General features: G+C 37.5%; 1 protein-coding gene across 2 annotated transcripts in view; it reads left to right on the top strand.

The window, feature by feature from the left end:
• Positions 1–14,913, top strand: part of ITPR2 (inositol 1,4,5-trisphosphate receptor type 2) — a 491,082-nt gene that overhangs the window by 187,546 nt on the left and 288,623 nt on the right. For both annotated transcript variants that reach the window (XM_047741839.1, XM_047741840.1), the window contains exons 23-26: positions 2,552–2,681; positions 4,598–4,655; positions 6,616–6,781; positions 8,053–8,226. In XM_047741839.1, coding sequence (XP_047597795.1) covers positions 2,552–2,681; positions 4,598–4,655; positions 6,616–6,781; positions 8,053–8,226 — 528 coding nt within the window. The remainder of the gene's footprint in view (positions 1–2,551; positions 2,682–4,597; positions 4,656–6,615; positions 6,782–8,052; positions 8,227–14,913) is intronic.

Here is a 14,913-nt window from a genome sequence, read left to right as displayed (position 1 = left end):
CTGTGTATGGGTCTGATCCAGTCTGTGTTCTTACGTGCTGCTCTTCCAGACGTTTCTTTATTAGAACCCCTCTTCAGGAGTTTCTTTGGAGGTGCCTGCATGGCTCAGTCCATTAAACACCTACCTTTGGCTCAGGTCATGATCCCAGGTCCTGGGATGGAGCCCCGAGTCAGTCTCCCTGCTCAGTGGTGAGCCTGCTTCTCCCTCTCCCTCTGTCCCTCTCCCTGTTCGTGCTCTCTCTCTCTGTCAAATAAATTAACAACATCTTCAAAAATAAGAGAGAATTTCTTTAGAGCCATGCTCCTCATACAAATCTCCTGCTTCCTGCCAGCTCTACCTCTTCACAGGGTCTTCCTGCCTTTTCCCCATCATTTTATGTCTCTCTCTCTTTGTATCTCTCTTTATTTCTCTCTCTCATTTTCTCCGTCTGTTTTTTAAAATATTTATTTATTTATATGAGAGAGAGGGAGAGAATGAGCAAGCAAGTGGGTGGAGAGGAGCAGAGAGAGAGAGAGAGAGAGAGAGAATCTCAAGGAGACTCCTCACTGAGCTCAGAGCCTAACCCGGGGCTCCATCTCGCAACCTTGAGGTCATGACCTGAGCCCACTCTAAGAGTCAGATGCTTAACCTACTGAGCCACCCAGGTGCCTCCCCTCCCTCTCTGTCTCTTTGGTCCTCTCACAACTGTCTTGCTCTGACTTTGTTTTTATTCTTCCCTCTGGCCCTTTCCTACCTTCCATTTATTTTTTACAATTAAATATATTAGAAGATGAAAGTTTTACTTTGGGATATATTTATAAAATACAACACTATGAGCACTAATCTTCACTAACTGAAAGTTAATAAGTGTTTCACTAATTAGTGTCTTATTCATTTGGTCTTTACATAGGTTTTTTTTTTTTAACCTTTCTTTTCAAGTACATGCCATCCAGTTTCTGTTCCCTTCCAAGACTGTCAAGTCCAGTGGCCCTTCTCAGCTCTGTTTTCCCACAATCTGTCCCTTGCTTTGAAAATGCTCTTTAACTAGAATCTACCCAACCATGATATGTTGCAGTACATGGTAGTAAAAGAGACTCTTTGGTGTTTGTTTTTCCTTCCTCATTATACATTCTTCATAGGCAAGGTTTACCCTTGACACCCCTTTTGTACCCTCAGCACCTTTCTTAGTTCCTGGCTTCGCAAATGTTTGTTGAACTTAAGTGACCATAGCTGACACAGAGCATGTTTGAGGCCCATAAGAAGCATAGGGGGCTAGCAGAGGAGAGAAAGAGAGAGGCAGAGGCAATAATAGAAGTATTAGGTTGACAGTAGACAGGTGTAAATAATATTTTAGGTGAGCAAAAAGGAGAAAAATGGATCTAGACAGGGAATCAGGGAAAGATTCATTTAAGAAGGAGTTTAAACTGAATCTGGGAGGATATCTGAAAAAACTGGTGACTCTAGGGTAGAGGAGAATATTCAAGGTAAAGTAGACACTGAACACATGGGAGAAGGCAGGAGAGAAGCATCCAGTGCTTCTGGAACAGAGCAGTATGAGAAGGAGTGAGAGGAGGGAGGAGAAAGGAATGGGGGAACAGGGCTGCTTCAGGAACCACAGAGATCCTGGGAGATCAGGTCAGACAGTACCATGTGTGACCATTACTGTTCACTGTCCAAACAAGGCTCTTTTCAGAATGCAGGGGGGCATGGATAGTAGTTACGCTGGGACAAAATGTTACACCTGGCTTATCTTGTGCTAACTGGGATGGGTGGGAACCCTGTATAAAACCACTTCTCTGTTGTTTCCCTTCTCCACTCAGAAATCTGTAGCACATATTTTCTTTCTCTGGTCACCACTGAATTTTCTATACTACATGATCGAGCCCTCAATACTTTTCTAATTGTGTTAACAATGCTATATTTTGTCTTCCCAACTCAGACTTTGGCTTCTTCAGGGCAGTGGGCTTCAAGTATTTGCATTCTTCCTAGTGTCTAGCCCACATGGGAACCTTACTGACATTTAGTTTCTGCCAGAGTGTTAGTTAAGGAAGACAAGGACAACTACACAACCCAAGGAAACACAAACAACGTTGAGGTAATCCATGGTATATTTGGATGCTGTTACTTCAGCTGTCCTTTTGTAGCCGAGATCCAAGACTGATTGTGGTATAGCCAGAGTCCATACTATTGTACCTGGAATTTCAGCCTTTCTGTGTGTGGTTGAAGGTCATAGCTCCAGCACTCTCCTCCCAGAGCCAATGGTAAATTTGCAAGGTGCAAAAAATTGTTACCTCTTCTTCCAGACTCATTGGATACCTCTATCTGGAATATTCAAAGAGTAATCATGGGAAGTCAAGTTTCCTTCTTCCTAAAACACTGCTTTGGGATCTTACTGACATTGGCTAATGGAAATGTGTCACTTCTCTTCGTTTTATGACTGATAATCATGTGTGCAACTGAGATTTCTAATTAGTTCATGTGCAATGTTTAAAGTTATGTTGTTGGTGTAATGAATTGTAGTTTTAACCACTATGTTAAGAAAATAAAAGTATTTTTTTAATGCTTTTTGTAGTTTATCCTGAGTGTCAGACTAGATTATAGGATCTCGTATATGCTGTCAATATACAAGAAGGAATTTGGAGAGAACAATGAGAACACGGAAACGTCTGCCAGTGGTTCTCCAGATACGGTACTACCATCAGGTAGCTCCTTTGTGACAATATTTGCTCTGTAGCTTTCATATTTTGTCTATGAGACAAAAATGTAGAAATAATATCCACCAATGACATGAAGGGATTGAGACAGAGCAATAGATGACTTGCCTAGGATGCTGGGAGGCTATTTCCAGTTACTTGGTGCTCCATACTTGGAATGTAGTTTATTTTGCAATCTTCACAGCTCAATGAGGTAGAGGTACTGTTTATTGTGCCATTTTATAGATAAGAAAATCAAGGTCAGATGGGGTAAGTTACTCACTGAAGATCAGGAAAGTAGTAGAGCAGGGATTTCTTCTGAGGTCTCCCCAGTTTTCAGAGCTTGAATCTTGCAAGCATCATGCTGTTTTGGTGAAAGTCTAAGGGAACATTTTTGCTTGATCAAAGAGCTGCATGAAATATAGCTGTGGGGAATAAGATGTTTTGTAGGAAGCTGTTGCGCAACTGAAGAATAAAGACATGGTACGCCCCGAAGGTCTAAATGGGGGTATTTTTGTGTGTGTGTTTACTTTGCATGGTTATGAACTGGTACTCTATGTCAATTTTTCACATTTAAAAAATGTGAGAATGAAGCCAGTTTATCTCTGTGTATAGGAGCATAGTGAAGAAAGAGCATAAAAATTGTGAAAATTTTGTGGCTGTAGAAAGTGTCCTATGAAACCTAAGAAATATTAAATTTCCATTTTTCTGGGTGGATCAGGCCAGTAACAGCAGGCTAGAAACTATGTCGTATTAAAGATTTAGCCAGGTCACAGAATTCTTTTTCTGAAGAGAGGATTTGTACACAGATACGAAATTTTCTTCTAACCACAACCACCATGAAAATATCAGGTATCCTCCTCTTTTTCACCCATCAATCAATTTGACAGGAATGATTCAGTGATTGTAAGGGTGTAGTTAAAATGGATGGGAGACCCATGTCTTGCTCTCCGACTCATTAGTAGGATTGGAAAGGCAGCTTGCCTCTGTAGACGGAGTTAAGCTTTCCTAAGGGACAGGGCGCTTCTGGTATCTTTGCAACTGTGTTGTTTTTATGCTTCCCAGAAGTATAGAACCCTAAAGGGCTATTTCCAGGAATGATATGGCAGAACCAGAAAATCTTGTTGGCGGTTGCATTGACAGTATCATAAAAATTATTGGCTCTCAGAAGCCAGACTTCTGGAAATAGATGCCCCAAGTGTCAGTAAAGTATGGGGGTTAAGCCATACTTAGAAAACCAGTTCTCTCTGATTTACCTGATCTCTTTCATTGGTTGAGAGAGCTTTTTCTTTTTCCTTTTTTTTTTTTTTTAAATCTTGCTCTGTTTTCTTTTTATGCTTTAGGGATAAGAAATAAATAATGTACTTATTTAAACATTTTGAGTAAAATATCCTCAAAATATTAGTGGTGAGGATGGGTGAGGAATAATGATTGGTTCACATAAAAAAATTAATGTCCCATAAGAAGAAGGGAAGGAATTTAAAAGAAAGTGTGGGTAAAGGGATCATGATGTTTGGAAGTACCATATAGTAATAAGGTTCATTATTGCTATATTTTGATTCTTTAAAAAACATGTTTGAAAAACACCCTTCCATATCATCACCTCATTAAATAATATATATTTACATGTATGTGTGCGTGTGTGGAGTTGGTGCATATAGATACATCTAGAGAGGTGAAACAACTTTGTAAATGGTCCTTCTAAATATATCTTCGACTATAGCAATATAGATTTAAAATGTAAACTTCTTTTAAAATGTTGATCTCTAAGTGTAATTAGAATTGTGACTTTTTAAACTGTTAATTGCCATTTGGTGGCATAAAGAAATTAAGACAAATATTTTGGGTATGCTAATATTGATATGAATACTGTGACTCCTAAATAGGATAAGATAAAGAATGGAATTTGCCATTTGTCTTTACAGCTATTGTTCCTGATATAGATGAAATTGCAGCCCAGGCAGAAACTATGTTTGCTGGAAGGTATAGTAACACTTATGTATCTTTACCTTGTGGCTAAGGTTTTGCTTAGAATTCTATTGATATTTTGTTATTGTTTACCTCCCTATATTTATTTAATTTTAGATCCTTTATTGTTGCCAACATAATTTCTGCCAGAAATGAAGTTGCTAATTTACTGTAGAAGAGAAAGCATAGCTTTTCTTTAGGTAGGTCAGGGGGAAAAGACGAGAGAGATGAGATCAGCATATTGAACTTTTCCCTGAATTCTTTGCTTTTCTTTCCTCAAATAATGACAGCACACGGATGCCCTTTAAGTCCCTTGGTATAAATAGCACTGTGTCTTGCAAAACATTGCTTTCCTGCATCTGAGAAATTTGAGGCAAGAAAGTGACTTCTTTCAATGTTATCATTAACTTCATTTGTGAGAAATAAAGCTATTTTCTGCCAGTTGGAAATATCCATGATTAAAGGAAACAAAATATCTCTGGTGTGACTACCTTCCTTTGTTTTCAGAAACTCTGACATTTATTGTTTTTAAGTTATTTCTTTCTTTTTCAGAAATGAAACTAATAGCAGTAAAAAGGAAAAGTAAAAAAAGCCCTAAGGTGTCTAAGCTACAAATTATTGTTTCTTGCATTCATTTCTATTACACATTTGCCATGAGAACCTAAACAATTTCACACCAAGCCCTTTGTTGCATTTTCTTGGGTTAGAAAGACAAACAAGAATGAAGAAGGGAACCCAAAAGGATTTTTTTTAAACTCTAGTGAACATTTGGTTTAACTTTGTTTTTATATTGTTTTGACAGTTTTTGTTGGTGTTCTTGTTGTGTTTTCCTACTTAAGTATTTTATTATTTCCAGGAAGAGACAATAAATCAGTGCATGATTTTTCACCTTAAGACAAACTGAGGGTTACAGAAGGGAGGGGGGTGGAGAGATGGGGTAACTGGGTGACAGGTATTAAGGAGGGCACGTATTGTGATGGGCGCTGGGTGTTATAGGCAACTAATGAATCATTGAACACTGCATAACAAACAAATGATGTATCATATGTTGGCTAATTGGACATAAGAAGAAGACAAAAGCTTTCTAAACTTCAAAAAAAAAAAAATAAGAAAGGATCTCTTATCCCGTGCAGTCTTGCCCAGGATCTGAATATACCAAGCACAGAGAGTGGCTCTGGTGATGGCTGTGTGCGCATGGATGTGCGTGCACGTGCCCATGCCCTTGTCCTCCCTTGCTGCTCATCACCTGTTGGTGAGAGGTCTCTAGGGCTCTGGAGAAAGTTAGTTTCTTTTTTTTTTTTCTCTCTTTTTAAAGATTTTATTTATTTATTTGACAGACAGAGGTCACAAGTAGGCAGGGAGACAGGCAGAGAGAGAGGAAGGAAAGCAGGCTCCCCGCTGAGCAGAGAGCCCAATGTGGGGCTCGATCCCAGGACCCTGAGATCATGACCTGAGCCAAAGGCAGAGGCTTAACCCACTGAGCCACCCAGGTGCCCCGAAAGTTAGTTGTTTCTGTACATCCATCTTAATATTTCTTTTCAATACTAGAGTTGAGATTTTTTTGGATCCGTTTTTGATCCAAAATTATTTTTGTCTATGTCGAAGTGAGGGACTCATCCTGCTTCACCTGATACTTTCCTAGAGCCAGCCCTGAAAAGTCCTCTGCCTGGGATTGCCCTCAGCCTTGGGCAGATGGGGACGGTTGGTCATCCCTGCTTTCATGGACAAACCCAAGTTTCCTTTTTTCTTTCTTTCTTTCTTTCTTTCTTTCTTTCTTTCTTTCTTTCTTTCTGTGTGTGTGCTTTGTTTCTTTATCAGTTACATGAGGGGAAAAAAGGTAAAATGATCTTCCTTTTTACATTTCATCTTTGAGGGGGAGAATGATATAACTGAGAATGTATATGCAATTTTAACCACATAGGAGTAATTTTTTTGGTAAATATAAGTTATTTTAGAATGATTTTTGGTTTTATAGAAAGGAGAAAAATCCAGTTCAACTTGATGATGAAGGAGGCAGGACCTTTCTACGCGTCCTCATTCATCTGATCATGCATGACTACCCTCCTTTGCTCTCAGGAGCCCTACAGCTACTGTTCAAGCACTTCAGCCAGAGAGCAGAAGTCTTACAGGCGTTTAAACAGGTAAGACTGGGGAGCCCTCACTGGGGCCACAGCAGATACTCGGAAAATATTGTTTATAACATTCCACCTGACTTCACAGTTGCAGAGTTCATGAGACTGTGTGTCTTCTCGTAGAGACATTTTCTATTTTTAAAGACAGATGTGGCCTTGTCTTAAGCCAAGACATGATCTATTTTAGAAAGAGTTCCCCACAAAATGATTTTTGGTTAATATCTTTAACATAAATGACAGGCACAAAGATTTAGGAAGGCACTGGGGGATAATACCATACTAAGAATTTTGTTGTCCCTGCTATTGTTTTGACACCAGATTTTACTGATAAATTTGGATGGGACAAGCAGTAGTGCAGAAATATATATTTGGTGATTGAAAATGTGTAAATACCAAAGAAAGTAACTGTTTTGGATCTAATCTTTTTCTTTGTCATCCGAATGACATCAATCTTGAGACTATTGGTGAATAATACCTAACTGCTTACATGTGTGTTTCACTATATTTATGGCATTTAATAAAGCGTTGATCTTCGTTAAGGACATTTTATAAGAATATATTAAAATATGAAATAATAAAAAATATGAAATAATTGTAAGTGTAAGTATACAAATAGATATAATTATGCATAATTTATATATATCATGTAATACATAAAAATTATAATAAAAGTTTATAACATGAAGTTTAGACCATATCAGAATTTTCTTCCACTTATTTCTGTATTTCTACCTCTTTTCAGATAGAGTCTTGGGAAAAATTAACTTTAGCAGTGAAATTAGAGTTAAGGTATCTTTTCTTTTGAACTACTCTTTAGCACTTTGATAGAGTTCACTTTTTAAAAATATATAATTCTTGGGGCGCCTGGGTGGCTCAGTGGGTTAAGCCTCTGCCTTCGGCTCAGGTCATGATCTCAGGGTCCTGGGATCGAGTCCCACATTGGGCTCTCTGCTCAGCAGGGAGCCTGCTTCCCTCTCTCTCTCTCTCTGCCTGCCTCTCTGTCTACTTGTGATCTCTCTCTGTCAAATAAATAAAAATCTTTAAAAAAAATAAAAATATATAATTCTTTATAACATATGACTATATTAGATTGTGTTCACAGATACTTCCAGGTAAGTTTTCATGGTCAATATACATCTAAACTATCCATAAATATTCTAGAAATATTAAACTTCAACTGAAACACATTTGTTAAAAGCTTGGGATTTTTTAACATCAGTAAAATAGGAATTAAGGAATTTCCATAAGTAAACTGAGGGTTCAAATTCTTCTGTTTCCAGGTGCAATTGCTGGTGTCCAATCAAGATGTAGATAACTACAAGCAAATCAAGGCAGATCTAGACCAGCTTCGACTAACGGTGGAAAAATCTGAGTTATGGGTTGAGAAGAGCAGCAGCTATGAAAATGGAGAAATGGGTGAAAGTCAAGTAAAAGGTGGTGAAGAACCCATTGAGGTTTGTTTTCAAGATATATTTTGAAGTAATCCAAACAATATCTTCCAATCACAGGCCCCATAGCCAAAATTATTCACAAAGAAAAATTTTATTCTGAGTAATGGAGCATATAATTTTCATTTGCCAAATGAATTAACTCCATAGGCCTTTATTTTGGTTAATTCTTGTAGGTCTCATAGGTCTTAAGCATAGACCTATAAAGAGGTAAATTTTTGTTGTTATCATTCAATGTGACTGTTTATTGCCAATCTGTAAATCATTTCTTTCTTTACTGCTTACCCTTATACAATACGTAAAAATAGTGAAATGGAGCAGTATGCTTTAATGCCAGCATGAAAATACCAAAGGTCTGTATTTATTCTAAAGAGTGGTAAGATGGTGATCCTAAGTCTTCTGTTGAATAGGTATTAGTTTTTGGTGGGTTAATTAGTTATTGTTTTCACATTTCACTAAATACTAAATAACCATTTAAAGTTTTTAAAGCCATGTTTTTGAGGTAATACTTCGCAAGCCCATGACAGCATCATAATTGATATGATATTGTTTCTTAAATTCCTGTCTCGTGTTTTATTTAGTTGTTTTTTAATCTGCAGGAATGTAGACTATTCAGAGAGGTTTACGTACCCCAGCTTTTCTGTTTGTTAGAATACCCAAAATATTGTATAGTGAAAGGTAAAGACAGAGTAGGAGATAATTTCAGTCCTCAAAATGTGGAAAAGTCCCAAAGGGAAGTTCATCTGGTGGTTTACTACTTCTTCCTTGTCTCAGGACTACTTACCACTAATCTGCATAAAATTTTTAACTTAATCTTTTAGTAACTTTTTTCTGTGATTTTATAATATAAGTTATTAGGATGCAGAATTCCTACTCCATATAAATTTGTTTCATGACCGGCTCTTTTGTCGTTGTTGATAAAGAGTTCTTCTACAGCATATTTAAGAAATAAGAGGACATTTAACATTTAGGTAGTCCTTGCTACACATCATCTTGTAGCAGACATTTTCATACACGGTATCTCTTTTTAAATGTTATGACAAACTTTGGAGAGAGTTAGAAAGATCACATTCTAAGGATGATTCAACTGAAACTCAGAAAACCCAAGGATTTCTTCCCTATCAAGTAGCTCTAAAAAAAAAAAAAAAAAAAAAAAGTAGCTCTGTGTGACCCAACTGAGATTTTAACCCAGGTCTTTCTGAGGATAAGTTCCAGGCTCTTTCATGTATGAAGGCAATTTCTGATATAATATTTAAAGATGTTAAGAGATGTGTTATGCCTTTACAAAGCTGGAATACTTCTTTTGCAGATACATGCTGTGCTCATCTTCTGGAGAATAAACAATCTTTCTTCCCCTTTTAGAACATTGCATTTTAAAAAATAAAGAACGACTCTAAACCATAGGAAAATGTTCTTTGTAAAAGTTTGCAAAAAAAAAAAGTCACGTAAGAGTACAGATGAGATGTTCCATGCAGGAATTTAGTCCCTCGTCTGTAGTTTAAATTCCTAATCTCTTAACGAAGTGGAGAAAGAGCCTCTATCAGTGTGTATCTGTGGTATCCCCAGAGTGGTTTAATAAGCAATTTGTACTATTAAAGAAAGAAGATGAATAAGTTGCCTGATTGTGGCTACCTTCAAAACAAAACTGCATTCCACGTGGGTTATAAGTTCATTTTTCTAAATACTTGAGATGAATATAAGTCAATGAAGCTGGTATTTATTTACTCTTTGTTGTATACAGGATTTATCCATTCAGAAAATGGTAATGATTGTAGGTACTTGAACCAGGAAGTGATTTAATACAAGGAATTAAATTTTGGAAAGTCTGGAGGAGTACAGTTTGGAGGCTGCCACCAGACTGTTGACTTCAAGGTCAAACAGTCATAGGTACAATTCAGAGGTCTAGAAGCTGCTTTGGCTGCTGCCAACCCTGCAGCTCTACCACCACTCACTCACACCTGAAAAGCACGTGGCTGGATGATGGAACACTCACATCTCTCAGGATTTTCTTCTTAGCCCTTCCAGCCAAAGGACGATGGCATTGAATGGATAGGGCATTAAGAGCATGGGTTTTGACATCAGATTCCTTAGAAGATGCCACTAAGTATATGTGTGACTTTGGGTAACATATTTTACTCCCCTCCCCTTTTAAAAATATTCCTTCAGTGGATGTAATAATGGTACTTAGATCATGAGAATACTAGATCAGATGAGCAAATTGAGCACATGGCATGTCAGTTAATACAACTTCAGTTGGAAAATATAAGCAACAAGGTAATATGTTATTTACCAACAAGTCAAGAAGTAAGGCTCCAGCTTTAATTAATTTATTTTCTCAGTGTGGTCACTGTGGACCAATAGACTTAATTTTGAGACTGATCTTTTCATGGGTGCATCATGGCAGCAACATCCTGGACATTACATCTATATACAACAACGCCAAAAAGAATATCTATGCCTTTTTACCCATTTCTGAGTGTCCTGTATAGGAACAAGGAAACCTTTTCCAGGCATCCCTTAGTAGAATCTATCTCATGTCTCATTGTCCAAAGCAGGGCCATATGTTTACCTCTAAACCAATGGATTATAAGATTAATCTAGCCTAAGTAAAGGATAACCCTCAAACTCTAGAATACCTACCCCTGAATTACATGGGGGAAAGGCTATATAGTAGAACAAAACTGAAATCTGCTATCAAGGAAGAACAACAAAAAGCTGTTGGTCAGCAACTGACAGTGTCTGCCGAATTTGGTAGTCAATGCCTGTTTGTTATTATTATTGGTTTTTATGTACAACATATTGCTCCATGATGGGTATGGAGTTACGAGATCTCAGAGTTAAATATACTCATCGGGGTATGAAGTCCAATTCCTGTCTGATACTTATTTTCTCTTTAAATAGCTCACACGAGTGAGATGTTTCTCAAAACAGAACTTCTGTGATGGCAAATTCAGTAACTCTTGAGGTAGCACATTCTATTGAAATGAACACATAGCTTAAGAAATAGGATATTACTAGTAGGGAGTCCCTGGGATTCCTCCCTGTACGTTGGATGAGACCATTATTGTGAGTTTCTGTTCATTTCCTTGCTTTTCTTAACAGTTGTTGCCACAAGGATTTGTGTTTCTAAAACATAAAAAAAGAATGAAAAATATTTTATTTAGTGTGTCTTGGATTTTTAAAAAATTTTTATTGACATATAATGTATTATTTACCCCGGGGTGGGGTAAATTCATAGGTCTGTGAATCGTCAGACTTACACACTTCACAGCACTCACCATATCACATACCCTCCCCAATGTCCATAACCCCACCACCCTTTCCATACACCCCCTCCCCCCAGCAACCCTCAGTTTATTTTGTGAGATTGAGTCTCTTATGGTTTGTCTCCCTCCTGATCCCATCTTGTTTCATTTTTTCCTTCCTACCCCATAAACCCCCCCCCTCTGCCTCTCAAATTCCTCATATCAGGGAAATCATATGATAATTGTCTTTCTCTGATTGACTTATTTTGCTCAGCATAATACCCTCTAGTTCCATCCACATCTTTGAGAATGGCAAGATTTCATTTCTTTTGATGGCTGCATAGTATTCCATTATATATGTGTGTATATATATATATATTTTTTTTTTTTCCCCCCACACATCTTCTTTATCCATTCATCTGTTGATGGACATCTAGGTTCTTTCCATAGTTTGGCTACTGTGGACATTGCTGCTATAAACATTCGGGTGCACATGGCCTTTCGGATCACTACATTTGTATCTTTAGGGTAAATACCCAGTAGTGCAATTGCTGGGTCATAGGGTAGCTCTATTATCAACTTTTTGAGGAACCTCCATGCTGTTTTCCAGAGTGGCTGCACCAGCTTGCATTCCCACCAACAGTATAGGAGGGTTCCCTTTTCTCCGCATCCTCACCAACATCTGTCATTTCCTGACTGGTTAATTTTAGCCATTCTGACTGGTGTGACTATCTCATTGTGGTTTTGATTTTTATTTCCCTGATACAGAGTGGTGTTGAGTGCTTTTTCATGTGTCTGTTGGCCATCTGGATGTCTTCTTTGCAGAAATGTCTGTTCATGTCCTCTGCCCATTTCTCAATTGGATTATTTGTTCTTTGGGTGTTGAGTTTGATTAGTTCTTTATAGATTTTGATACTACCCCTTTATCTGATATGCCATTTGCAAATATCTTCTCCCATTCTGTCAGTTGTCCTTTAGTTTTGTTGACTATTTCCTTTGCTGTGCAAAAGCTTTTGATCTTGATGAAGTCCCAATAGTTCATTTTTGCCCTTGCTTCCCTTGCCTTTGGTGATGTTTCTAGGAAGAGGTTGCTGTGGCTGAGGTCAAAGAGGTTGCCGTCCATGTTCTCCTCAAGGATTTTGATGGATTCCTTTCTCACATTGAGGTCCTTCATCCATTTGGAGTCTATTTTTGTGTGTGGTGTAAGGAAATGGTCCAGTTTCATTCTTCTGCATGTGGCTGTCCAATTTCCCCAACACCATTTGTTGAAGAGACTGTCTTTTTTCCACTGGACATTCTTTCCTGCTTTGTCAAAGATTAGTTGACTATACACCAATTAATTGACCAAGATTAGTTAACCACTAGTTGACCCATGGTTGAGGGTCTATTTCTAGGCTCTCTATTCTGTTCCATTGATCTGTGTATCTGTTTTTGTTCTAGTACCAAACTGTCTTGATGATGACAGCTTTGTAATAGAGCTTAAAATCTGGAATTGTGATGCCGCCAACTTTGGCTTTTTTTTTCAACCTTCCTCTGGCTATTCGTGGTCTTTTCTGATTCCATATAAATTTTAGGATTATTTGTTCTATCTCTCTGAAAAAAATTGATGTTATTTTGATAGGGATTGCATTAAATATGTAGATTGCTTTAGGTAGTATAGACATTTTCACAATATTTGTTCTTCCAATCCATGAGCATGGAATGTTTTTCCATTTCTTTGTGTCTTCCTCAATTTCTTTCATGAGTACTTTATAGTTTTCTGAGTACAGATTCTTTGCCTCTTTGGTTAGGTTTATTCCTATGTATCTTATGGTTTTGGGTGCAATTGTGAATGGGATCGACTCCTGAATTTCTCTTTCTTCTGTCTTGGTGTATAGATATGCAACTGATTTCTGTGCATTGATTTTATATCCTGACACTTTACTGCATTCTTGTACAAGTTCTAGCAGTTTTGGAGTGGATTCTTTTGGGTTTTCCACATAAAGTATCATATCATCTGCAAAGAGTGATAGTTTGACTTCTTCTTTGCTGATTTGGATGCCTTTAATTTCTTTTTGTTGTCTGATTGCTAAGGCCAGGACTTCTAGTACTATGTTGAATAGCAGTGGTGATAATGGACATCCCTGCTGTGTTCCTGACTTTAGGGGAAAAGATCTCAGTTTTCCCCCATTGAGAATGATATTCGCTGTGGGTTTTTCTTAGATGGCTTTGATGAAATTGTTGTATGTACCCTCTATCCCTGCACTTTGAAGAGTTTTGATCAAGAAAGGGTGCTGTACTGGGGCGCCTGGGTGGCTCAGTGGGTTAAAGCCTCTGCCTTCAGCTCAGGTCATGATCCCAGGGTCCTGGGATCGAGCCCCGCATCGGGCTCTCTGCTCAGCAGGGAGCCTGCTTCCCTTCCTCTCTCTCTCTGCCTGCCTCTCTGCCTACTTGTGATCTCTCTCTGTCAAATAAATAAATAAAATCTTTAAAAAAAAAAAAAGAAAGGGTGCTGTACTTTGTCAAATGCTTTTTCAGCATCTATTGAGAGTATCATATGGTTCTTGTTCTTTCTTTTATTAATGTATTGTATCACATTGATTGACTTGCGGTGTCTCGGATATATTTTTGCCCTCCTTCCTTGCTGATGTGTAACTGCAACTCATATTTTTTTCTAATATATATTGCAGAATGTGCCTTACACTTTATGCACATGTTTATCTAATTAACTGTTGATGGTCATTTTCATTCTTTACAGTGCTAGTGTTTTTAAAGAATATTTGCTACCAAAAGCAATGCTGCTTTAAAACCTTTTGTATGCCACCTGATGAACAAGTTTAAGAGACTCTTCAGGTTAAAGACTTAAATGTGAGACCTGAATACATAAAAAAGCTTAGAGGAAAACGCAGTAATTTCTTTGACATCACTGTAGCAACATATTTTTTCCCTAGATATGTCTTCCAAGACAAGAGAAACAAAAGCAAAAATAAACTATTGGGACTACATCAAAATAAAAAGCCTTTACACAACAAAGGGACCCATCAACAAACAAAAAGGCAACCTACTGAATGGGAGAAGATATTTGCAAATGATATATCTGATAAGCAGTTAATATCCAAAATATATAAAGAACTTATGCAACTTAACACCAAAACTAAATAATCCAGTTAAAAATGGACAGAGGACTTAAATAGACATTTTTCCAAAGAGGACATACAGATGACCTAACATGATTAAGATGTTCAACATCACTCATCATCAGGAAAATGTAAATCAAAACCACAATGAGATACCACCTTATATGTGTCAGATTAGCTAAAAATAAAAAAGATAGGAAATAAGAAGTGTTGGTAAGGATGTGAAGAAAAAATACCCTTGTGTACTGTTGGTGACAATATGAATTGGTAGAGCCACTGTGGAAAACAATATGGAGTTTCCTTAAGAAATGAAAAATAAAAATACCATATGA

This window comes from Lutra lutra, chromosome 8, assembly GCF_902655055.1.
Source record: "Lutra lutra chromosome 8, mLutLut1.2, whole genome shotgun sequence".
NCBI lineage: Eukaryota > Metazoa > Chordata > Mammalia > Carnivora > Mustelidae > Lutra > Lutra lutra.
This window is presented reverse-complemented; position numbering and strand designations above follow the sequence as displayed.